Consider the following 26,921-nt stretch of genomic DNA (forward strand, 5'->3'; position numbering starts at 1 on the left):
GTTCATTGTAACATCTATAAACTGTTTGCTGTCTTTCAGTCAACAAGAGAATGCCCACAGTGTACATTTAATGGCTAGCTGTGTTTATATCATTAAAGTCAACTTAAAGCAGTGCAAAGTATTCAGTAGGTGAGCTTAACTATAATTCCTATGTACTAATTCACCTAATAACATTGCTAATAATAATACATGCTTTTCAGAGACTGTTTACATAGTAGCTGTTATGGAAGTACTTACTACAAAAACAGTTGTTGACAGATATCTAGTTCAACACACTACTTAACCATGATATCTACCTCTGATTTTGACCTTCATATACTGGCTGGTACCCTACTAGGCAACATGAAACGCTGTATAATTTTTTCTTTGTGCAGAATTTGGTAAGCACAAAATGGCATGAAACAACAGTAGTATGAGAAATGGTATAATTTTGAAAAGAACATTCATCAAAGGTAGTACACAAACAAATGTGTATAGCATGTGAACAGAAAACAAGCACTGCACATCCAGAAAGTCAGCATTGTAATATTTTATAGTAATTAAAGCAAAAATATGTTTGTTTGTATACTGGCAGTACAGTTTACATCAGTAATGTTTAAAATGTGCTTTTTTATTGAATACGTGACAGTAACATTAACATAGTGACTCTCTTACAGCTGCAAGCTCCAACTGTAAAAGGTTTTGACTTTGCCAAGCAGCACCTTGGACAACAAGACAAAGATGATGTTTTAGTGCTACAAGAACCAGCTTCCTTGCCTACACCTGTTAAAGATGCTGCTCTTTCTGAAAATGGTGATGTTCCAAGTCCAAAGTCCAGAACACCTTCCAAGCCCTCTAAAGGAGTTCGACACAGGGGGAGGTTAGTAGGAAAAGTACAGCTCTCATTTTGTGAACTTGTGCCTTCTTAACAGCTAATGGAAGATTTCTCTCATTTTGATATTTAATTACATTCTGCATATGATATTAAACTCTGAAGTTTTGTGCTGGGGGGGGGGGATGCGGTTTGCCAGTTGGGGTCTATATTAAATCATCAAAGAATCACATTGTCGAACGGCATTTAATCGGAAATGCCATTCATCGAACCCCCACACCCACCACTAATTATATATGCCAACTCTGAGATTACACTACAATGGGGAAAGGGCAACTTTCCTGATCCCTACCGTAATGTGATCTCAGTCAGAATGGTTTGACAAATGGCTTGTTCGATAAATGCCATTCGATGATGTGATCTTTTGATGTAATAATAGGGACCCACCAACTGAGCTGTAAAATAGAACCCAGTTTTTGATTTTATTTGTTCATTCTTGTTAGCTAGGTTAGGCCCAGGGAACCAAAGACTGATTTATAGATCCAGGGATCAAATCTCAACAAGTGCAGAAAGTAGTGTGGAATACAATAGTTTTGAAAGTAGGTATTAGCAAACATGTAACACAATACTTTAAATCTGTTCTCCACCGTGAGAGTTTAGGTAGAAGAATTAAGGGTAGTATTTTCTGAGTAAGTAGACAGATAACAATGATACATATAAGACCTTCCACCATGTGAGTTTAAACAGTGAACTGTTAGCCATACCTGTTGTGTATTTGGTGGAAAATACCAAATTCTGTAGTGAAGTAATGTGATGCTACAACATTTTGAGTAGCCCCTTTAAATTCTGCTTTTTTCATTTTACTTGCCAGCCACCACATCATCAATCCATTGTTGTCGACTGTACTGTATATGAGAAATGAGACTGCGTACAAGCAGTGAGATCTCCTATTAGGCCAGCAAGTCAAAAAAATAATTAATGAGTGAAAGCAAGGTGTTTTCTTGTGTACTTTTTTGTTTAAAAACAGTGACCCTTTCCATCCTCATCTAAGTCATCTGACAGAGTAAGAAGGCTGCAAACAAGGCTCGGATGCAAAGACAGAACAAGCTACGCACAGCCAGGAATAGAAAAATAAAGGTACATTACTTCTTGTACAAACTTCTGATGTTCTGTAGACCTGTCTCACCTTCATTCTTACATATGGGTTCGAAGCCGATCCTCGGCTCTGACTCGGCCTATTACAAAGCTCAAAGTCTTCTAGATGGTTCGTGGCTAGGTAGACATCCCATGGTGCACCAGTATAATCCCCCAGATCTCGTTTTGCTGTGTCGATGAGTTCAGATATTCTTCTTGGCCATGGCTAAGTTTAACACATTTTGCTATTTTTTTCTATATTACAGTTTAACATTTGAAGTTATACAGCCTTTGCTAGTGTTTTACAAGCGTTAATGTAGTTTCAGTCTTTGCTGAAGTGTTTTCTTCTTCACTTTAGATAATTATTGTTGAGAACTGGTTGGCCATTGGCCTTGTTGTTCTCTTTGGTATCCTGTGTGCCAGTTTGTTCTATTTAATGGGCGTTTTGCCCTTGTTGTTTATTGCTGTGATTATTAGCTTAGAGAGTTGGTAGTTCATTAGTTTAATAGTTATTGCTTAAATATTTAGTGCTTGCTGTTAGGGTGTGCGTTTGCGCTCAATTTAACCTTTCCGTGTACAGTGTTCTTTAGTGTGTGGTGTTTATTAGTATTAGTGAGTTAGCATTAGACTATTTCCACCTAGTTTTTATTCGGATATTTAGCTATTTAGTTGACAAGGGTTCTTGATAGTTCCAACACTTTTGGTTCTACTTCATAGAGTTTGAGTAAAGTTCCTCTCAGACAGTTGGACATTTTCTGGCTTATACTTTGTGTGTGTCTGTGTGTGTGGGTGTGTGTGTGTGTGTGTGTGTGTGTGTGTGTGTGTGTGTGTGTGTGTGTGTGTGTGTGTGTGTGTGTGTGTGTAGTGTAGTGTAATGTATTTGGTAGTTTCTGACCTTTGGTCTTCTCTTTTCTAGGTCCATTTAGGTTAGAGGACCTAGTTTTCTCTCTTTCTCTGCCCAGGGCTAGGCCTGTTTGAATTAGAGGACCTAGTCCTTGTGGTGGTGTGACTGTTAATGCAGTGTGGGCTAGGCCTGTTTAAGTTAGAGGACCAAGTCCTCATTGTGTTTGGGTTGTGCCTTTTTTGCTGCATCTCCGTACCATGTCTAAAGAGGCAAAAGATCATAAACCCTGGGGGTTTAAGAAATGTGTTAAATGCTCTCAGAAAATGTCCATTACCGATGGCCACAGTAACCATGTGTATTGCCTCGGAGCCATCCATTTGCGAGAAACATGTTTGTTTTGCCATTCTTTCAGTGCCAGAGTCTTACAGGAGTAGAAGAATAAACTAATATTAAAATGTCTCCTTAAGCCTTCTTTCGAGGAAGAGTTGGCCAGTTCGTCTTCTTCCTCCAAATCTCATGCATCTAAAAAAGAAAAAGGCTAAAACCTTCCAAGAGGCATTCCCTGGTGCCACCCAGTGCTTTGGAACCGCCTCCTAAACTTTTGAAACCAGACAAGACTTCTCCCTCCTCGGCTCCACTGATCTTGGAACTGATCGAGGCCGTTGATACTATGACTCTGGTGTCGGCCCCATGCATTTCGGAGCCGACTACTGATAGCAAACATCGGAGTCGGTCTCGAGATCCATTGCCGATCTCCCCAACTTTAAGGTCCCCTATCTTGCAGAGATCCAGATCTGTCTCACTGTCTTCCAGATCTTCCAGGAGCCTATCAGAAGAAGAAGATGTGGAGAGAGTAGTGCTGAGACTCCTGAAGTCGTCTGCCTTGCCAAAAATGCTGTTGGCTCTGACCCAGTCGGTCCCAGAGCCACTTGAGTCCATTTCCCCTTCTGCAGTTCCTCTTCTGAGCCATGCTGGGCTTTCAAAACCGGAGGGCTCAGTTCTGCTGGTTGTGGAACCCTTGGTTCCAGCTCCCCCCGAGGCTGTCTCGGAGCCGAGTTCCACTCCGACACCTTCAGTGCTGTCCAAGGTGTCTAGGAGCCGAAGCTCTCCAGTCGGCCCCAACAGGGACACTTGGACCTGGACCTCTACAGTTCCGAGTCTCCCTCTCAGTGCATCAACTAGGGTGACCTCAGACCTTACATCTGTCTGGAGCCGATGACTTCCTCTGTCTCCTCGGAGCCGAGGAGGTCTTTGGACCCGGAGAGGTCGGCCTTCAAGATGATGCGGAGTGTGCTGTCCTGATCATCAGCTTCACTCAGGGGTACAACACTCTTCCTCCTCAGGCACTGACCACCATCTCAGCACCTACGGCTGGTGGCCCCCACTCTTCCGAGACCTCCGCGGAATATCCTTCTGAGGAGCCCCCTCGGAAGAGGACATGCAAGAGGAAGCATGTAGACTCCCAGGATGAGTCTCTTACCTCAGACACTGACCTCGAGTCAGAAGGATCCCCCAAGTCATCCTGTCATGATGTCTCCTTTGTAGACATCTTAGAGATCCTTAAGCAGAGGTGCGGCTGGCCCACTGTTACCCCTTCTGATGAGGAGTCGGTGTACCTGAAAGCTTTCAGGTCTCAACCTTCAGCCTCTTGGGTGTCTCTACATTTCAACGAACTTCTAGACTTTGTTAGTCAAAAGGTGTGACAGACTCCTGATGCTGTGGAGCCAGTCCCCAGGAGACCCAATAAATTTTTGTCAGCCCCCAAGGAGAAGGAATTTTTGTCCAAGGGCTTTCCTATAGATGCCATGGTGGTGGTCGCGGCCACTAAGAAGGAACTAGTAGAGACTTCTTCATCTGTCCATCCGCTGAACAAGGAGTCTCGAACGATGGACAGATACGGGAAGTGTATCGTTTCATCAGCGGCATTCACTCTCAGATCACTGAACTACCTAACACATTTTACAAGGCTTCAGAGAGATTTCCTTAAGGAGTTGGGAGAGACTCTACAAGGTACATCTACTGAAGGAGTCCCTGATAAGGTGTCTGCTCAGTTGTCCACCTTGAATTCCATTGTGAACTCCTCCATGAGGCTGATTTTTTATGCAGCCGATGGAGCGAGCAGGGCACCGGGTTCAGGAGTTTCCCTTAGGAGGCATTCCTGGATGCGCTTTTGTAATTTTGCGAGCTGTTCGAGTCTACCTTTACCAACACCCCCTTTGACAGTTCTTCCATGTTTGGACCTAAGGTAAAGACACACTCACCTGGTGTGAACAAGAAGGGAAAACGCTCTCTGCCGTGGGAGTATGTTTTACCGTCCCTTCTAGACCATACCCCAAGGGTCAGAGAGGTTGTAAAATGTGGTTCAGGAAGTCCCAGAGATTTTTCCTGGATGCACAAGGTGACTCCTCCTTCAGAGGCAGAGGAGGAGGAGGAGCAAATGGTAGACGTCACCCTAGAGGCAGGGGCAGACCGCAAAACCAGGGAGGCCATGATTCATTTTGAGGTCGGCCCTATTAGCGCTCCTGATGTGGGGCTCGGCTGTGCTTCTCTGGAACCAGTCGGGGTCACATTTCTTTATATCCAGAAGCCTGGCTAAGCATCACCTGAGACAAATGGGTACAAAGAATTATCACCAGAGGTTATTCCATACCCTTTTCTCTTCCACCTCATATTCCCAAGAGGATGCTGGATGTTCCACCCAATCAGAGGGATCAAGCAACTGTAGAAGTGAGCAAGTTGCTCGCAAACAGAGTCATCCAAACCATCCCCGCAGACCAGGTAGGATTCGGAACTTACTCCAGATTCTTTTTAGTGCCAAAACATACAGGGGACTGGAGGCCCATCTTGGACCTCAGCAAATGAAATGAATCTGTAAAGAAGGACGAGTTCTGAATGTTGACACTGCAGTCTATACTCCCTCTGTTAGGGAAATACATTTGGAAGTGCTCACTAGACCTCCAAGATGCATACTACCACATAAAAATGGACAGAGCATCGAGGAGCCATCTACACTTCAGGCTGAGAGCCAGTCACTACCAGTTTTGCCCTCTGCTCTTTGGTCTCACCACAGCTCCCAGGGTGTTCACCAAGTGTATGGCAGTAGTGACAGCTCACCTGAGATGTCTAGGATTCCAAATGTTTCTGTACCTGGGCGACTGGCTCCTGACCACCTCCACCAGGCATCTACTTCTTCAAACCAAAGATTCCACTATCCATCTTTGTGCCCTGTTGTGGATTACTATAAATTGGAAAAAGTCTGCCTTAGGGCCCTTTTAGTTTGTGACTTTTATAGGCGCAGAAATAGACACAGTTGCCATGTTAGCTCGTCTTCCAGCAGAAAGAGCACAGAACCTTATACAACAAGTCCTTTGTCTACTCCCCCTCAGGAAAGTCAAGGCAAAGACAGTGCTGAAACTCTTAGGGACCATGGCCTCCAGCATATTGCTAGTTCTTCTTGCCAGATTACACATGCGGAATCTTCAGTGGCTCCTATCATCCCAGTGGTCCTTCCAACAACTGCCTCTATCCCACCACATCATTTTGAAAGAGTCCTGCAAAGAGGACCTCCGTTGGTGGATCCAACCCAACCAACTAACGGTAGGCATCCCATTCCTTCCTCACCAACCCATTGCTATTGTGACCATGGATGCCTCACAGATAGGGTGGGGGGGCATTATCTAGGCAGGACTGTCTAAGGCACATGGCAAGATCACGAGGCTCACCTGCATATCAGTGTTCTAGCGATGAGGGTGGTGCTTCTGGCATTGCAAGCACTCCACGACCTTCTTCCTCTTGCGACGATATCTCAACAAACAAGGTGGAACCAGATCTTACCCCCTTTGTCGAGAGGCTATTCGTGTTTGGAAGTGGGTGATATCTTCCCAGTGCTTTCTAGTAGCAATGCACATCCCAGGGACAACCAACGTGATAGCCAACAAACTCAGCCAGGCAATCTTGATACCTCATGAGTGGTCTCTGTAGCAGGAAATAGCAGAACAGATTTTCCGCAGATGGGGACAGCCTTGCTGCGATCTTTTCGCCAGTCCGATCAACTCCAAATGCAGCAGCTACTTTTCTCTTATCCCCCCTCCAGGGGAGTCACAGAGAGACGCAGTTGTGCACAATTGGCCCATGGGTCTCCTTTATGCTCTCCCGCCCTTTCCTCTCATATCCAAGGTGATTCAGAAAGTGAAACTGTTGGGAAGCAAATTGATTCTCATCACTCCTTACTGGACTCGTCAGGTTTGGTTCCCTTTTCTCGGGCCTCATCTACTAGACGATCCATGGACTCTGGACCCAGTGCCAGATCTTTTGACGCACATGTCAGGCTCTCTTCATCCCAGCCCCCACACCCTCAATTTGACAGCTTGGCTGCTCCAGTTCCATCCCTAGTCAGGCTTCATGATTTTTCACCCACTGTGGCCCACATTCTCACATCTTCTCACACACCCTCCACTAGAAAGTTATACACCAGCAAATGGAGAAGGTTTTCTATCTGAGCTGAGGAAAGGAATGTCGACCCTTACACCGCATCCATTCCGGCGGTTTTGGAATTCTTGTCTGAACTTTTTCACCAGGCTTCTGCTGCTGCCACAATTAGGGTTCAGTTGGCAGCAATATCAAATTTTCATTTGGGTCAACATGAGTCTAATCTGATGTCACACAGATTGTGGAAAACCTTCCTTAAAGGTGCTACCTTACTGAGACCTCCCTTTCAGGAACTAGTAGCTTCTTAGGATCTAAACTTTTCCCTATCCAAATTAATGTCTCCACTATTTGAATCTGCTCATTCATGTTCGTTGAAGGTTCTGTCTTGGAAGACTGTTTCTGGTGGCCATCGTATCTGCTAGATGAGTATCAGAGTTACAAGCATTGTCTGTCAAGCCCCTTATTTGATTTTCCACGAAGATAGCATATCTCTTTGCACAAATCCATCTTTTTTCCCTAAGGTGTGCTCTCATAATAACTTGAACCAAACTATAGAGCTTCTGGAGTTCTTTCCTAATCATTCCAATGCAGCAGAATACAGATTTCATCAGTTGGATGTTCACAGACAATTACGGTTCTATCTACACCAGACCAAGGAATTCAGGAAGTCTGACCAATTGTGTGTTTCCTTCTCCGACTCCAGATTAGGTCTCTCAGTTTCCAAAGTGACCCTTTTGAATTGGATTTCCAGTTGTATATACATTTATTCTTCCGATGGAAAGCCTTTACCATTCAAGATTAAGGCTCATTCTACCAGATCCCAGTCTACTTCTGTAGCTTTCCAAGCCAAGGTTCCAATTGATAATATTTGTGCAGCAGCAACCTGGGATACCCCTCACACCTTTATTACTCATTACAAATTGGATTTGACCTCTAGGGGTAGAGCCTCCTTTGGTTCCACGGTACTCAGGAGTATTTTTCCGTGAGCTACCCAAGAATAAGGTGCTAGGGATGCTGTCCCATATGTACGAATGAAGGCGAGATAGGACTACAGAACATAAAGAAGTTATGTACTCACCATAACGTTCCATGTTTGTAGTCCATCTCACCCTTCATTCTTACGAATACATCTTCCTACCCCCTTCCTGGAAGTATCTGGAGACAGAAAAAATTTTCATAACAGGTGGAGACCTTTTATTATTGTTGTTCTTTTTGGATAGTTTTTGTTCTGTCTTTCTATAGTTTAGCAGCAAACAAGATCTGGGGGTTATACTGGTGCACCATGGGATATTTACCTAGCCACAAGCCAACTAGAAGACTTTGAGCTTTGTAATAGGCCAAGTCGGAGCCGAGGATCGGCTCAGAACCCATATGTAAGAATGAAGGGTGAGATGGACTACAAACATGGAACGTTATGGTAGGTACATAACTTCTTTTTTTTATCATCTGTGTAACTGTACCAGGGGACACATAGATGGCTAAACGTTTTGGATTTTAACTTGAGATTCAGCTTTGAAAGGTGAGCAGCACTTTGTGTAGCTAGAGGAAGACGGCATTAATGACAAGAGCAGTCACACAGCAGTTGACTACGTATTCTTTTTTGTCTGTTGTTTGGACTAGCAGATTGATGTATGTTGTACTGTGACTCTTTCAGTGGTTACACAGATCAGGGCTGCAGTTTCCAATTATATAACTGTACCCAGATGCCATCACCAATGAATTAAAAATGAGGAAAATTTAGGTTTTTTGCTTGTACTAAAATCAGACACATTATTAGCTATCTAGTGAAATTCATACATAAATCCATAATCTGATTTGAAAAGTGCATTGTGTTTGCAGTCAGTGAGGTGCAGCAAATCATTATTCATCTCAAAGTCACTCAGCTCAAAGCAGGTTCTAAAGGAGACGCTAAGTGGAAATGCTTGTATTATTATCAGAATCCATATTTCAGATTATTATAATCTGCTGTGCCAGCCAAGTACTTCCTATTAATAGGTGGCGTAGCTGAATTTCTAGTGTAAGTGCCTATTTTCATACCTCTTGCTTCTAACAGTAAAGTCTCATTTTCCTGCTTTGTAGCATATGACATTTGTTGTGCAGCATAGGATCAGAACCACATATTATTTAAAATAATGGGCTTTGGAGGATACATACATGTGGCAGACAGTTTTTGCTGTCTACCTGAATGTTACATCTGCAGCTTCCACTGTGACTGGATAAATGCAAATTCCATAAACCTTGACTCCCTGAAACTCAACCTACTGAAAAGAACTGCACAAAAACTCCACCGTTGCAATGCAATGGAGAAACAGAAGAGGCCAAACACCTAGAAATTGCACTTAGTGTCTGCATAATTCCCTAGCAATACTTTTTAATAGAAATGGCAAAGCATTTTCAGGGAATGAACACTGGGTTTCTATCAGAACGATGAAAAATCAAAATCTCAAATGCTCAGATGAGCGAAAATGCAGGTAATTGAAATCAATATTGTGAGATCGTGGTACAGTGAAGATCTGAAAATTTGCCCTTTCCTCACTGTAGTGCGATTTCGGAGTTGGAGTATATTTTTAGGGGAGGTTAGCGATTTCAATTACCTGCATTTTCGCTCATCCGAGCGTTCGAGATTTTGATTTTTCATCTATGTAATATAGACCCTGGAAACTCGGGGAGTTGTGATTTGAGGAGTTAGCTTTCATTGATCTGTAGTTCTAATGACATTTGCATGTAGCATTGGCACCTGCAGTTAGTATGTCTTATGAGTTTCTTTATAAGTAATGTTATGTTAGGTTGGGGTATTACTGTGTCAGGTTGAAAGTTCTATATTTGTGGACGACTAGGTAAGGGAAAAAAATTGAAGTGCATGATTTGGAATAATGAGGATTGCAAAATATCAAGCAACTTGAAGGACATTGTGCTTCATCTAATCTGAAGACTCCAGTGAATGTTTTTAGTCTTACAATTGTGTGTAGACAAATACAGTGATTCAAGTGAGGAACTTGTAAATTAACACATCTGTCTGGAATTAGGCTTACATATGAATGGGGGATACAGTTGGCTGTGGCTATGATACTACTGTAATGCTGGCTCCTGGTGTTTCGGTGTTTTAAAAAAAATATTTTATGTCTGGAATTTGTTGGTGAGCAGACCTTTTACATTTTCTTTTCATCAAAAATAAAATACAATCTTTTGAAAGGGTTATTTTCAGCAGCCATTCCCTGAAATGGGAAAATATGCTGCAGCTATGCATCCAAAATTCTCTGTCAATAAGCATCAGTCATATAGTCAAAGCTTAACCTGAGTAAAACATGGTTAATCTGCAGTGCTGTCATGTCATCTGTCTCATAGTAAAATATGGTACATTGTGCAGCATATTATCACTCTCAGTTTTTCAATATGTGCTTCTGAGCGGGGGTGTAGAATGGTCTTACTGGAAGTGGGTGGAATTATGCTATTAGATAAGCACATTTTATGCAGATTTTTATTTTTGGTGAGTTGCATTTGTCTTGATTGTGATTGACTGGTGTGCTGATAGCAGTCCAACACTTTGAAAAATAATTGCATACTCATCTTCTTTTTGAGAATTATGCAGACCTGTATTATCAATGTGCATTATTCACAACTTAAAATGAACAGTAACAATTTTGTCCAAAGTGTGTGATTTGTATATCAGTGGTGTTTTATAAGGTATGTTCATGTTTTTCATTGTTGAGATTCTACAGAGTGTTTTTAAAAGGGGGTAAGGAGGCAGTTAGCTGTCTGCTGTAAGGCAGGTGACTTTCTTATACCCAGATGCATACATTGTGAAATTTACTAAATTAGTAAATATGTTTAAAGTTTGTTGTTCAAGGGATCATAGATACTATGCCAGTATTCTTGTGAACATAAATGTGCCAAGCACTTATCCATATGACCCGTAACTCATCTAGCAAAGAATAAGCCTCTTTCTGCAGGTTAAACTGCTAGACTAAAATGAGCACTGAAACATTTGAGTACAGTGATAAATTCTGGCTGCAAGAAGGGGATGAAAGTCCTGACTGAAGCATCAGTACTTTTGTATGACTCGGTGGGAACATTTTTGTAAGGAAATTTCCTTATTTCTGTGTAGTTCTTTGACAGTAGTGAGTAGCAGCATAATATTATGACATATTTAATTATTTTCACTTTTAAAGTATATCTTGAGTTGTTTTAGTATTACAAAGTATTTGAGGGTAATGCAGTCTTTGAGAAAATTGCCAGTGAGTGTTCTTATCTCTCAGGAGAGGGTACCTTCAGTTCATGCTTTTTATTTGTTTTTCAAGCAGAGTCAGATTGAGATGCCTGATTTTTTATGTGGCTGTTATTCAGGGTTGTTCATCCCTTTGAATGCATAAAAACAATGTAATGTTACTAAGATACATTTAAAATAATTTGATATGCTTCAGTATTTGGTGCATGGAAAAAGCTGTATAAAACCTGTAGTTGTTGTCTCAGTAAAGATGCATCATATTTGTGAAGAGTGAGACACTGTACAAAACTCGTAGTTGTTAAAGCTAGAGAAAACATGAAAAACTAAAAAACTGTATTTTTTTATTTCAGTAAAAATACATCAGAGCTTTGAAAAGTGAAACTGTTTCAGACAGATCAGTGTTTGGACATGCTGTTTTGTTTGCTGTTAATCTGTTATAAACACACACACACACACACACACACACACACACACACACACACACACACACACACACACACACACACACAGTTTAGAGCTCCTTAGAATAGTCATCTCTGTCAAAAGCAATATTAGCGTATTGGTGTTAAAACTTTCTGGATATGTACGCAACTTTGCTTTGATGATGTGATGATGTTATTGGGATTTAAAATTTGACCCAGTAGGTAGAAAAGACCCAGGCCAGGCAACATGTAACACTTTCATAAAGAGGAGGTTGTCTTAAAGAGGTTCTATATTAGAACATTGAAGCATTACTATTTCGAATGTTCTAATATCGAACCATTTCACCCAAAATGCCACAACATCGAACACTCAAAACAGCAAATTTTTTTCCCAGGGGAAAAAATTGCTGTTCCAACAAAAATACACACAACACAAGCACACCAAAATACTTAATCCACACACATACACTTCACAAAACCCTACACTAAACCATACATACACTACTAGCTATCCGCTTACCTTAACCCAACCCTAACCCTAAGGTCCGTAACTACCACACACTCACCTTACCCGCTCCCTAACTCACCTATCCTGCCCTAACCCTAAAGTCTTTCACTATCGCACACCCACCTCACCTGTGCCCTGTCCCTAACTCACCTAACCCTAGCATCCACACATTCGCACACTTACCTCAACCCAACCATGAATCCATTTACCATTAATAGCTATGAGTGAATGTTTTTAGTCTTACAGTGGTGTGTAGACAAATACAGTGATTCAAGTGAGGAACTTGTAAATTAACACATCTGTCTGGAATTAGGCTTACATATGAATGGGGATCCAGTTGGCTGTGGCTATGATACTACTGTAATGCTGGCTCCTGGTGTTCCAGTGATTTAAAAAATATATTTTATGTCTGGAATTTGTTGGTGAGCAGACCTTTTACATTTTCTTTTCATCAAAAATAAAATACAATCATTTGAAAGGGTTATTGTCAGCAGCCATTCCCTGAAATGGGAAAATATGCTGCAGCTATGCATCCAAAATTCTCTGTCAATAAGCATCAGTCATATAGTCAAAGCTTAACCTGAGTAAAACATGGTTAATCTGCAGTGCTGTCATGTCATTTGTCTCATAGTAAAATATGGTACATTGTGCAGCATATTATCACTCTCAGTTTTTCAACTTGTGCTTCTGAGCGGGGGTGTAGAATGGTCTTACTGGAAGTGGGTGGAATTATGCTATTAGATAAGCACATTTTATGCAGATTTTTATTTTTGGTGAGTTGCATTTGTCCTGATTGTGATTGACTGGTGTGCTGATAGCAGTCCAACACTTTGAAAAATAATTGCATACTCATCTTCTTTTTGAGAATTGTCCAGACCTGTATAATCAATGTGCATTACTCACACCTTAAAATGAACAGTAACAATTTTGTCCGAAGTGCGTGATTTGTAAATCAATGGTGTTTTATAAGGTATGTTCATGTTTTCCATTGTTGAAATTCTACAGAGAGTTTTTAAAAGGGGGTAAGGAGGCAGTTAGCGGTCTGCTGTAAGCCAAGTGACTTTCTTATACCCAAATGCATACATTGTGAAATTTACTAAATTAGTAAATATGTTTAACGTTTGTTGTTCAAGGGATCATAGATACTATGCCAGTATTCCTGTGAACATAAATGTGCCAAGCACATATCCGTATGACCTGTAACTCATCTAACAAAGAATAAGCCTCTTTCTGCAGGTTAAATTGCTAGACTAAAATGAGCACTGAAACATTTGAGTACAGTGATAAATTATGGCTGCAGGAAGGGGATGAAAGTCCTGACTGAAGCATCAGTACTTTTGTATGACTCGGTGGGAACATTTGTGTAAGGAAATTTCCTTATTTTCTGTGTAGTTCTTTGACAGTAGTGAGTAGCAGCATAATATTATGACATATTTAATTATTTTCACTTTTAAAGTATATCTTAAGTTGTTTTAGTATTACAAAGTATTTGAGGGTAATACAGTCTTTGAGAAAATTGCCAGTGAGTGTTCTTATCTCTCAGGAGAGGGTACCTTCAGTTCATGCTTTTTATTTGTTTTTCAAGCAGAGTCAGATTGAGATACCTGATTTTTTATGTGGCTGTTATTCAGGGTTGTTCATCCCTTTGAATGCATAAAAACAATGTAATGTTACTAAGATGTATTTAAAATAATTTGATATGCTTCAGTATTTGGTGCATGGAAAAAGCTGTATAAAACCTGTAGTTGTTGTCTCAGTAAAGCTGCATCATATTTGTGAAGAGTGAGACACTGTACAAAACTTGCAGTTGTTAAAGCTAGAGAAAACATGAAAAACTAAAAAACTGTATTTTTTTATTTCAGTAAAAATACATCAGAGCTTTGAAAAGTGAAACTGTTTCAGACAGATCAGTGTTTGGACATGCTGTTTTGTTTGCTGTTAATCTGTTATAAACACACACACACACACACACACACACACACACACACACACACACACACACACACACACACACACACACACACAGTTTAGACACACACACACAGTTTAGAGCTCCTTAGAATAGTCATCCCTGTCAAAAGCAATATTAGCGTATTGGTGTTAAAACTTTCTGGATATGTACGCAACTTTGCTTTGATGATGTGATGATGTTATTGGGATTTAAAATTTAACCCAGTAGGTAGAAAAGACCCAGGCCAGGCAACATGTAACACATTCATAAAGAGGAGGTTGTCTTAAAGAGGGTCTATATTAGAACATCGAAGTATTACTACTTTGAATGTTCTAATATCGAACCATTTCACCCAAAACGCCACAACATCGAACACTCAAAACCGCAAATTTTTTTCCCAGGGAAAAAATTTGCTGTTCCAACAAAAATACACACAACACAAGCACACCAAAATACATAATCCACACACATACACTTCACAAAACCCTACATTAAACCATACATACATTACTAGCTATCCACTTACCTTAACCCAACCCTAACCCTAAGGTTCGGAACTACCACACACTCACCTTACCCACTCCCTTACTCACCTATCCTGCCCTAACCCTAAAGTCTTTCACTGTCGCACAACCACCTCACCCGTACCCTGTCCATAACTCACCTAACCTGCGCCCTAACCCTAACATCCACACATTCGCACACTTACCTTAACCCGACCTGTGACTTCCCACCACAGTCCTGATACGCACAAAGCCACAGAAACGGCCCTCCGAATTCTTTCTCTGGGAAAGAATTCAGTGTGCCGCAGCTTCGCAATTACCAGTGTTCGAACTTTACAGTTCGAACATCTGATATTCTATATTCAGCCGTTTCGATGGACTAATATAGACCCTCTTAAAGATGGTGCTAACCAAAATATTTCCTGATGTTGTTTCATTCCAAGACACCACTGTGGATTTCTTTTATGTGATATGACTGTTCTGTAAAACTTCCAAGACACCACTGTGGATTTCTTTTATGTGATATGACTGTTCTGTAAAACTTCAGTGTAGCAGTACACTTCTACTAGGGTCTGCCTTTTGCTTGGACTGTTCAGAGTCAAGGAGCTTATGAGTGTGAATCTTTTGCAACTGCTGAATGATCTTTAAAGCCAGAGGTATATAGATTACATTTATCTTCAGTTATTGGTAGTGTTAGGATCATATAGGTGATAATCAGTGTTTTTCTAATTCCGTATTTAAGTTTAAAACCTTTTATAGGTTCATAGGCAAGTACTAGGCTAGCTGCCGTTGCGGGCAATTTTAAGCCAGAGAGTTTCCCTTTTTGTGCTCAGAATAACCTATCACATTTGATTATAGATAAATCTTGCCCATCTCATGGTCAGTAATTATATATTACCCTAATGGTAAACGTAAAAAATTGCCCAAACAACCACAAGGGAAGCCCGCAACACAGCTGGAAACTCAAAAGAATTTATTCTTATAACACGATGTGGTAGAAATAACACAATTATCCTAGTACGTTTTCGACAAAGGTCTTCATCAGAATCAATACAACAAGTAAAATTAATTGCCAACTTATATACACTATCCAATTAGCAATTTGATTGTCAATCCATTTAAAAACAACAAGCAATTAATACAATGAACCATATAAAGAAACAGACTCATTTCTAAATATAGTACTTATAGGTACATGTTCAAAATTGAAGTTAAAAATGTATACAAAACCAAAAATATGCATGATTGATTCCATTGTAATTAAAAAACATATAATTCATTACACCAATAACTAACATTTAAAATCACTGATTTATCTAGCTCGGGCTATGTGGGACAATACTGCCATCTAGTGACTTTAGTGGTAAATACAATTGGTGTCTCAAAGTTTAGCAGATCTCAATTTTAATACTGGCTTAATAGATAAAAAATCGTGTAAACCTGGAGGTTTATTACATTCCAAAACTATCTGCCAGTATAATTCTTTGTATTCCAGTAACCCTAATGGGAATAACTGGAATCATTTATCTTATATTTCTTTGTACAAGAGTATATTTGTTTGCATATTTAATTTCTAAGATGTGTTTTTCTGTATAATTAATTCCAAAGTGGTTTGTCCAGTTTTTTTAAGTAAAGGATTCTATTATTCGGTTTCAAAACCTTGTGATTGATTGTTAATTCGTATAAGGACATTTACCCAAGGTCAGTGAATTATAAGTGCTGGTAGCCACCTTTTGAAGAGAGACTACTCAGCCATGGCTACAATGTGTTAATAGTACAGATGGCTCATATTACATTTCCAAAGTGTTTTGCCTATTTAAGTAAAGAAATTGACTATCCATTATTCAGTTTCAAAAGCTTGAGGTTGATTGTTTGTTAATTTATATAAGAAAAGCAACACATGGCAAGTGAGTTACAACTGTTGGCATCTGCCTTTTGAAGAAAAAGAGAGACTTCTCAGATATGGCTACCATATGCTAATAGTGCAAATGTCTCATTTTATGAGTGTACTTTAATTGTTTTTGGATATGACAGATTGGTTTGTCTGGTGGTAACATGTTGCAGTAAAAGTAGGAAAGATATTGGAGGTATAATGGCAAGGTGTGAATGTGTGTGTGTGTGTGTGTGTGTGTGTGTGTAAATTTAATAGTTTAGTGAAAATAAAGGTACGTTTGGGAAGGTAATACTGAATAGTACTGGTCTGAGAGTGATGTATATGAAATACTGGGAGGTGGGTGGTTATTACTTTGTTCTGCTGTGATACAGTTTGACCTTTATTTAAGTTTGGATGCCACTTACCAGTGGCCATAGCAGCTGTGTTCATTTGGGTTATACTGTTAAGGTTGAGCACCTCACATGTATTCTTGTCAGTAGCATGGTTTATAGGGCCATCTCTGGCATATAAAAACACCACAGAAGGAGCTCATCACTGAAATGAAAGACTAAAACCAAAACACAGATTCTCATTTCCCAAGTCCTCTGAAGATGCAAATCACATGACAGAACAAAAATGGAGCCAACATTTGTAAATTCAGTTTAATAAAACATTAAATGAATTAAATGCTTTCATATGTTATAACATAGGACAGAGCAGTTATAGCATATTCCTCTGGATCTGAAGGTATCCTGGTAATGGCTGTAGATGCAAAAGAATGTCACTAGATGATCTCAGAATGCAGCTTGAAATGCATTAACTGGAACTAAAGCTGGAAAAGGGAGACCCTAAAACATCAGAGATAAAGAAATAGTTTGAAGTGCAAATGAATCAGAACAGAGAGATGGAGAGAGACAGAGAGAGAGCGACAGAGAAAGAGAGAGACCAAAGTCACAAACAGGGAGGAGAAGCACGAAGAAAAGTAAAGGCAGAGTCACAGGGATATAAATGCTACAAAAAATGCCAAGGTTAAAACAAATTTGTTTCCTCAACATAAAGGAGGTGAGGAATGACATTGACAGAGTTATCTGGGCATTTGGTTTTGTGTGCAATCTACACCAAATAGATCTATTTCTACTACCTCCAGCCAGTGTCATCTCCATTCCTCCCAACACATTTCCCTGACCCTTTCTTTCATTCACCTTTCCTTCACTGTGATGGTTTAACTTTCCAAACAGTGGCCCTATTTCCCCATGCAGACTGCATCTGCTATGTGATCCCTAATCTCCACTAGACATTCAGCCACAGTGAGAGTGCATAGGCACATGCTCCTCACCTCTCCCCTGAATTAGTCAAGCAGGCTAAGCATCACCATTTCTCTCCTTCCCCCATAACAGCACCAAGAGGTGCCTGAGCCGCTGACTGAACCTGGCACTCATGGATTTTCATCAGTGCTTTATCTGTCCGTGCAAACAGAACTAGCAACTGTGCATTTTCATTGTTGGTGTTTTGATGGATGCCAAAAGTAATAGTGCTTTTAGTGAGAAGGTGTTGTGAAACAAAGGCTTGAACATGTTGGCAAGATTTAGGTATAAAACTATTATCAGCTTACAAAGGTCTGTGTTCTGATAAATTGTATTGGTTAGTGGAATGCTATATTGATGATGGTGTACCCTTCTTTAAATATATTTTGTTCAGGGCTGAGTAGACCAAAGTTATTCAGGTGAGATGGCAGCTGAGAAGAAATGAAGGATTTATACATTTCTTACAAAGTGGGAGCTGGCTTTTAGCTGTTAATTGAGACTGATTTCCTTCTAGTCATGCTGGATATACTTCATGTCTAAGTTCACACCTTAGGGGAATGTGGGATCATAGAGAGTAGTCAGTGGCTTGCCAATTAAAAAGCACATGTGTTGGAATTTAGGATCTGATAGTGTCAGTTTTCATTAATTCCTCAGCAAATGGGTTTGGATCCAACTCTCAGGTCTGAATCAGCCACTTGTACAGCTCATGGCTACTAGAACTATTGAGCCCCTCCCTTACCCGTAATGCTGTAGTCCAGTAACATACTTCAGATATTGCTGCTTCCTTCGTGTACTGACATGGTGACTGTGAGCTCCTGAGCGTTTGCCAGTTAAGTGATTAATTGCTTATATTTTTCTGTCCTTGCCTTTTGCAAATTTCATTCTACCTTTCCTCCCTTATCCTACACTTTTTTAGTGTATTTCTAAACTACCATTGTTTGTATTTACCTTTCCCCATCCACTTGATTACCATAGTTGATAATTTCTTCTCCTCTTCCTATCTTTAATTCTTTCCTTTACAAAAAAAAAAAAGTTTTTTCTTAATCTAGCTTAGATGTATTGTTAAGATGGCTGAAAAGCCTTCAGGATTTAAGAAGTGAAAGAAGTGTAGACACATGATTCTACTTTCTGATGCGTATGATTTGTGTGTCTATTGTTTGGGCTGTGCACATTTAAAGGCAGACTATGAAATTCGCAAAGCATTTAACTCTTGGACTTTGGTAGACTGCAAGAATAAATTCATTCTGAAGGGTCTTCTCCCTATGACCTTCTCAGAATCTTCAGCCCTCCAAGCCTGAGAAAAAAGAGCTCAGGAAAAGGCTGTTGGATCCATCTGGATCTTTTACTCTGTCTTCTTATCTGACCATGGAGCCTGCTCACAAAGTGTCAAAAAGGTCGGATCCAAAGACTAAATCTTCGAATCCATCGGGGTCGGGTATCCATTCTGCTTCATCTGATCCCATAGCCTTGGATCCGAAATATTTAGCTCAAACTAGGTATGCACCTTCCTTGGATCTTGTCCCTTGCCAAGTGCCACCCCTCTTTTAGGAGAGACACTGACATTCCAGGTCCCCTTCAATGGCCTCATCCTCTCATTCTTCTAGGAGTCTGACAGAAGCTGACATGCATAAGATAATGAGGTAGTTTCTGTCAGCACAGATTCAGATGGGATTTCTCCCTGCTCCTAACCCTTCGGGTCTGGAGACCTTTACTAGTACTAAACCGCTCATCTCAGCTCCTTCTCTGAGCTGACCAGTGGTTTCGAGCACTTGGATCCAAGTCTTCCAGGACTGTCTGTGTCAGATCCAAAGATTGTCATATCTTTGGCTACAATACCTTCTCTGAATGCACTAGCTCTGAGTGTGTCAAAACCGAATGACTCTTGGGGCCGAAGCATTATTGTCAGATCTGAGGTGTTAGAGTGTACTCTGAAGTTTTTGGGGCCATCTCTGCCCTCGGAGCCTTGGCATTGGACAGCTCAGCCCTGACGTCTGCCTCTGGTGGACTGCCTTCGAGTCTGAGGGAGGCAATGGTACAAAAGCATGTCTTCTTAGCTCCATTGACCTCCTTCTCCCCAGAGCATTCTGCCTTTGAGGTGGTGGAAAGAGTGTTCTTGTCTTCTGGAGGTCGAAAAGTTCCACCCTCTTTGGGTCTGCCCTCTGGATCCCATATGTCTTTGTGCCTTGAGCCTCATCACTCTACTCCACAGGGACAGCTAGCCCAAAGTCCCCAGGATACCTAACAGGGTATACTTATTTCTTCCGATACTTCTCTGGAACATCCCATCGAAGAAGTCCCTAGGAGGAGAAAGTGCAAGAGGAGGCACTTAGATTCTCCTCAAGAGATAGTCACTGAATATACTGATTTTGATGAGGGGGGGAATGATCCCCAAGATCACCACTTGATGATGTCTTCTTTGGAGGCATCCTGGAAATCCTCAAGCAAAGCAGTGGTTAGGCTACTGATAACCCTTCCAAGAGGAATCACTATTCCTGGAAGCCTTTGGGTCTGGCCCATCTATATCCTGAGTAACTCAGCCCACCAATGAGCTCATTGATCTGATCTCTAGGTGGGCATGGAAGTAACCCAATTCTGTTGAGTCGATCCCCAAGAGACCAGACAGGATCCTGGCACCACCAAAAGGAAGAGGATTTTGGAGCAAGGGAGTATCAGTAGATGTCATGTTCATAGCAGTAGCCACGATAAAAGACCTTGCGGAACAGACCTCATCTGTCTATCCCCCTAACAGGGAGTTTAGGGTGTAGGACAGATTTGTGAAGCATGTATATACTTCAGTGGCGTTTGCACACAGGTTGCTAAATTATCTGGCACACTTCACTAGATTGTAGAGGGATTTGATTAAAGAACTCTCCAAATCCTTCTTTGAAATGAGTACTTCCGAGGCACAGGGTTCTATTGCCAGTTGGTTATCCTACAGTCGATCACAAATGTGTCCATGAGGCTCATTTCACATGCAGCTGAAGGTACCTCAGGGGGGCAGGTTTTGGGCATTTCCATTAGGAGGCATGCCTGGATATGCTTGTGTAATTTTGCAGAGCTCTTTAGTCCTCCTTCATCAGTGCGCCCTTTTATGGAAGTTTTCTGTTTGGCCATAAGGTAAAGGACACAATCTTCAGGTATGAGCATGATGGTAAGAACCTGTCTGCAGTGAGTGCATATTTTTGACCCCACAAAGAACCTTCTGTAGGAATCAATGAAGTGGTCAAAAAATGTGGTTCAGAAAGTCCCATTGTCCTTTCCAAGATCTGTGATCTATGTGGAGATAGTTCCCATAGGGGATCACTTCTAGAAATAAAAAAGCTGCTAGGAAAAAAAAAGTCATCCAGGAGGTCCCCCCAGACCAGATAGAGTCAAGAACTCAAGATACTTTTTAGTGCCAAAGAAAACAGAGGACTGGAGACCAATTTTGGATCTCAGCAATCTGAACAAATCAGTTCAGTATACAAAGTTCTAGATGGTCACGGTTCACTCCATTTTATCTTTCCTGCACAAAGATAACTGGATGTGCACTGTAGATCTTCAGGATGCGTGCTTTCACATAAAAATGAACAGATGGTCCAGAAGATACATACTCTTCCAACTGAGAGCCAGTCATTACCAATTCAGAGCACTGCACTTTGGCCTCACCATAGCTCCCAGGGTGTTCACTAAATACATGGTAGTAGTAACAACTCACTTGAGACCGCATTAATTCTGGGTGTTTCTGTACTTGGATGACTGGCTCATAACCGCTCCGACCAGGCATCTTTTGATAAAAGCATGATCCAGATTTACTCTCATCTAGGGATTACCATCAACCACAACAAATCTGAGCTAGAACCGTCTCAGACATTAGAGTTCATAAGGGCCTTGTTCAACACAGTATCATTGACAGCCTCCCTTCTCTTGTCAAGGGTATAGACTATTCGATTTTAAGTCAAAAAGATAATTCAGAATTTTTCTCTATCAGATCAATTCGTTCTGCAAGCTTTGGGGTCAGTGTCTGCTGTGATAGTTCTAGTTCTGCTAGCAAGATACCATATGAGAATCCTTCAATGGATCTTAGTAACTCAGTGGTCCATTCTACATCAACCTATGTCCACCCAGATCAGAATAACATAAGTATGCAGAAAGTATATCTTGTAGTGGATTCGCTCAGATCAGATTTTACAAGGTCACCTCTTCATTCTCCCTCAGCCCAAGGCCATAGTGACCATGGATGCTACTCAAATTGGGCGGGGGGCATTTCTTGGGGAAGACAGTCCAAGGCACTTGATCCCATGCATATCAATGTCCTAGAAATGAGTGTAGTACTCCTAGCATTGCAGGACTTTCAAGACACTCTCCCTTCCAGGGCTATTGTGATTCAGACAGACAGTATGTTACTGATATGGTACATCAACAAACAAGGAAAGACCAGATCTTCCTCCTTGTGTCAAGAAGCTATGAAAATGTGGCAGTGGGTGATCTTATCCATTCAATTTTTAATAGCAATGCACATTCCGGCGAAATCCAGTGTGATAGCAGACAAGTTGAGCATGTCCATTTTGTTACATCACAAGTGGTCTGTCAACATGAGAACTGCGAAAAAGATATTCTGTCAATGGGGCCAACCTTGCTGTGGCCTCTTTGCATCGCTCCTCAACAAGTGCAGCAGGTTCTTTGGACTGATCTCCCCACTGGGGGGAGTCACCAAGAGACACTGTTCTCCACGATTGGCCCCCCTCCCTTCTCTGTGCATATCCCCCAACTCCCTTAATCCCAAATTTCTCCAGAAAGCATCTCAATCACAGAGCAAAGTCATCCACATTGCCCTTTATTGGCCTTGTCTGATTTACTTCCCCTTTCTTTGGCCTCATCTAGTTTACCCTCCATGGATTTTGGATCAAATTCCAGACCTTCTGTATCACCCGACAGACATGATTCACCTGAACATTTCAGGTCTAAGGCAGACTGCATGGTTTCTTCACTTCCACTGATAGCCAGACAACCTAGACTCTCCTCCCCTGTCCATCATATACTTTTATTTTCTCATTAAGCTTCCACTGGGAAGATTTATGGAAATAAATGAAAAAGATTTGTTTTTTGAGAGCAGCAAACAGACACTGACCCTTTTTCAGCACCTGTACATAAAGTGCTTGAGTTTCTGGCTACAATCTTTAATGAAGGGATTAGTTCATCAACTGTTAAAGTACAACTAGCTGCCATTTCTAATTTTCATATAGGAGTTAACAATTCCACTTTAGCTTCCTCAGAACTTTGTATGGCCTTAATAAGGAGTACCTTTTTAAAATCCAACTTCACCATGGGATTTAAATTTAGTATTACAGGCTTTGACTGAGTCTCCCTTTGAACCAGCAGCAAAATGTGAACTGAAGTTTTTACCCTGGAAAAGTATCTTTTTGATAACTATAACCTCTGGTCAAAGGGTTTCTGAACTTCAGGCCTTAATATTCCATAGAGATAGGATAGCACTAGGAACCAACCATTCCTTTCTTCCTAAGGTAGTGTCAGAATCCAACATCAGTCAGTCTATTAATCTTGCAGTCTTCTTTTCAAATTTCACAAACAAAGGTGAATACATGTTACATTTGTCGGACGTTCACAGACTGTTACATTTCTATTTGCATAGAACAAATAATTTCTGAAAACAGATCAATTGTTTGTTTCTTTTGCAGAATAGAAATTAGGCAAGCCAGTTGCAAAAGTAACTTTACCCACATGGTTGACTGATTGCATATCCTTTGTTTATATCAAATTGGGTTTATCTTTGCCAAAACCTTTGAGAGCCCATTCAACCAAGTCCTTGGCAACATCATCATTGTACAGTGAATGGCCATTAACATTCAAAAACAAGCACGCTGATTGGTCATTTCAACCAGAGTGCCCATTGTAAATCGAGAATATACCAATGGTAAAAGTCCGTCCAATAAAGTATCATTGAGCTGCCAGACTTTTTTTTTAATTGCTGTCACTTAGATAAGCATTAGTCTGAATGAAAACTCTAGAACTAAAAAGTGTGTCATTATTTAGTGACATCCACAAAATTTGTTATTTTCTGACAAGTCACTGAGGAACAAAGTCACTAAATAATGACATGGATTTCAGTTGCAAACTTTCTTTCCTTCAGGCAATGCACACATATTCACATTTTTTCAATTAAAGATTGAGAGGTACGTATGAGACAACAGAAAATACAAGGAAAAGCATGTACGTTTCCTGTGTTTCTCATACCTCTAAACTCTTGGGAGGTTACATTTTTTTATTAAAAAAAAAAACCAGCAGTGGAGATAGTCCTTTCTCCATTGTTTGCTTGCTAAAGCAGTGATGTACTGTGTAAACCTCGGAATGCAAGTACCATACATATGCACAGTATATCAGCAAAGGTCAGAATCAGGAAACAATGCGGAAGAACACCACTGTGCTGTTACACAGACATTATTTAAGAAAAGTAAGTATTTTTTTTATTAAATAATGTAATTGTATAATACCAATAACCAGCAACATGGGTGTGGTATTTTGAAGATTTACCCACAGTTGGCTTTGTTTAATCACTGGGGCTTCGCTTTCATGATTAAACTACACCAACCATGAGTAAATCTTTAACACACCACACCCATGTTGTCGGTTATTGACACAGTATTTTTATCCAGGTCTTCCATGGATGATATCTGTGTGGCTGCAACTTGGGCTAATTACAAATTGGGTCTGCTCTAGAGAGAAAAGAGCAGCCTTCGGCTAAACAGTGCTCAGGAATATCCTTCCGTAGAGTTCTCCCAGGGATTTAGGTAGCTGGGGACTCTGTCCCATTTGTTGAGGAATGAATGAAAATTGACAACTTCAGATAAAGAAGTTATGTACTTACCATAACGTTCCATCTGTGTTGTCCATTGTCATTCTTCCTCAACTCCCCCCTTCCAACCCCCTATCATTTAGTTTATGACTTCTGGAAGAACGAGAAGGTTATAAGAGAACCAATGTTCCTCCTTTTGAGCTCCAGGTAATGATATCTCATACTAGTATTTTAACAATCCTATGAAGCTGTAAGGCCAGCAAACAAGATCTGAGGTATGTGAGAGGACTAGTGCATTATGGATAAGGGAGGAGCCCAAGAGTTCCAGTAGCCATAAGCTGTAAAAAGTGGACGAGTCAGATCTGAGGGTCAGATCTGAACTCATTTGTTGAGGAAGAATGAAAATGGACAACACAGATGGAATGCTATGTTGAGTACATAACTTCTTTTTTACATCCACGTAGGTCTGTTGAGCATTAATTTGAATTTTTAAGTCTTGGTCAAATTGTTAAACTGTGATTTTGACAAAATTGAATGAAGAATGGAAGTCAACATGTGATGTAGACAGGAAACCATGTTTTATAGGTAAGGGTATGTGGCTTACGACTACATGTAGAAATAACTGAATTATTGTAATAGATAGAGAATGTCCTGCTAGTAAAAGCCATGTCAAGTTCAGAGGGGAACGTGAAGAGATTTGAATGCTAATTGATTGAAGGCAGTGTGATGGACTTACTGCTGAAAGCCTCTTTCAGCGAACATATGCCATTGCCCTTTATCTGTGTTGTGTGACCCTGGTGTTGGTATATAAATTGAAAGTGGGAGGGTCACTCCCCTCCACAAGAGTAGATTTGGGGGGCTTTGTCACCATGCAAAAAAGGTTAAAATGTTCACTGAAAGTGGCTTTCAGTGATATTTATTCAGTATTTTGTCCATTGGGCTAAAATTGTTTTAACAGATAACCATGAATCCATTCACCATTAATATCTATGAGTGGGACATCTTTGTTCTTGGCATTTCTGTCTGTGACAGTGTTCATGTTTTGCCAGAACATATGGATGCCTTCAAGGAGGAGCTTGGAGAATTGCTGAACACTTCTCTTTATTTTAGTTGTCTTTTAAGTGATATAAAGTGTATTGGTGTAGTTGGATTTTTTTAACATCCCTGCCCTTTGTTTGGTGTAATACTTAATGAGGATTATGCATATCAGTATCACACCACTGATTTCTCATGTATGACACTGTCTTACTTTAGCAAGGAATTGTTTACCTCTTCCTCACACCCAACTAATATCGTCTATGAAAAGTTCTTTTTAATTGCTGAATGAAGATTGTCTCCATTAGTGACACATTGAACCTCCTAATGTTTCCATGTAGAGTGAATGTTTTTCAGTGTGCCTACTTTGTATACCCCAGGAAAGTGTGATGACTTCTGTCTCTCTGCCTCTGTCTTGTTCATGGGTGTACATGCACACACACACAGACAGGTAGGTAGACAGACAGACAAAGAGACATACACAGACACACACACCTGCGCACACACACACACACACACACACACACACACACACACACACACACACACACACACACACACACACATCTTGCCCTGAGCCTACATTTATTCATTTTTTTTAACATTGCTTATTGTTTTCTATCTGCTTTTTCTGGGGTATGTCATATATGCATTTCTGTATGTGTTGTGCATCACTTTTTCTTTAGTTCTGGATTCCAAATAGCTACAGGAAACTTTGTTTACAGCTGTATTAGTAACTCTGGCTATTGATAGACAGGAGTGAAAGCTTGCATTTCTGCAAAGCCTGGCACGCCTTTATCCATGAATTTGCCATACCTTGCACTCAGGTTTATAATGTTGGGTGATGTTAAGGTGCTGTCGGTAGTATTGCTGCCTCAAAATGCTTGCTTCTCATGCTTAGTTTCTGATTGGGTTGTCTTCCCTGTGTTCACTTGAGATTTTTCCAGTTTCTTCTTTTTTCCTCCATATTGAAAAACTCTTGAGTTGGTTAACTGATGATTCTCTTTATTTGTCCATAAGTCTGTGTGCAACATTGTGTGTGTATGCGTGTGTGTGTGTGTGTGTGTGTGTGTGTGTGTGTGTGTGTGTG

The 26,921-nt window shown here is 40.7% G+C and overlaps 1 protein-coding gene across 5 annotated transcripts in view; it reads left to right on the top strand.

Annotated features, from left to right (window-relative positions):
• The window catches only part of KIAA1549 (KIAA1549 ortholog), a 2,575,340-nt gene that overhangs the window by 1,826,528 nt on the left and 721,891 nt on the right, over positions 1 to 26,921 (top strand). For all 5 annotated transcript variants that reach the window (XM_044088205.1, XM_044088206.1, XM_044088207.1 and 2 more), the window contains one exon: positions 657 to 859. In XM_044088205.1, the coding sequence (XP_043944140.1) occupies positions 657 to 859 (203 nt within the window). The remainder of the gene's footprint in view (positions 1 to 656; positions 860 to 26,921) is intronic.

The sequence above is a fragment of the Protopterus annectens genome, chromosome 11.part0, assembly GCF_019279795.1.
Source record: "Protopterus annectens isolate FY-2018-M chromosome 11.part0, PAN1.0, whole genome shotgun sequence".
Classification (NCBI taxonomy): Eukaryota; Metazoa; Chordata; order Ceratodontiformes; family Protopteridae; genus Protopterus; species Protopterus annectens.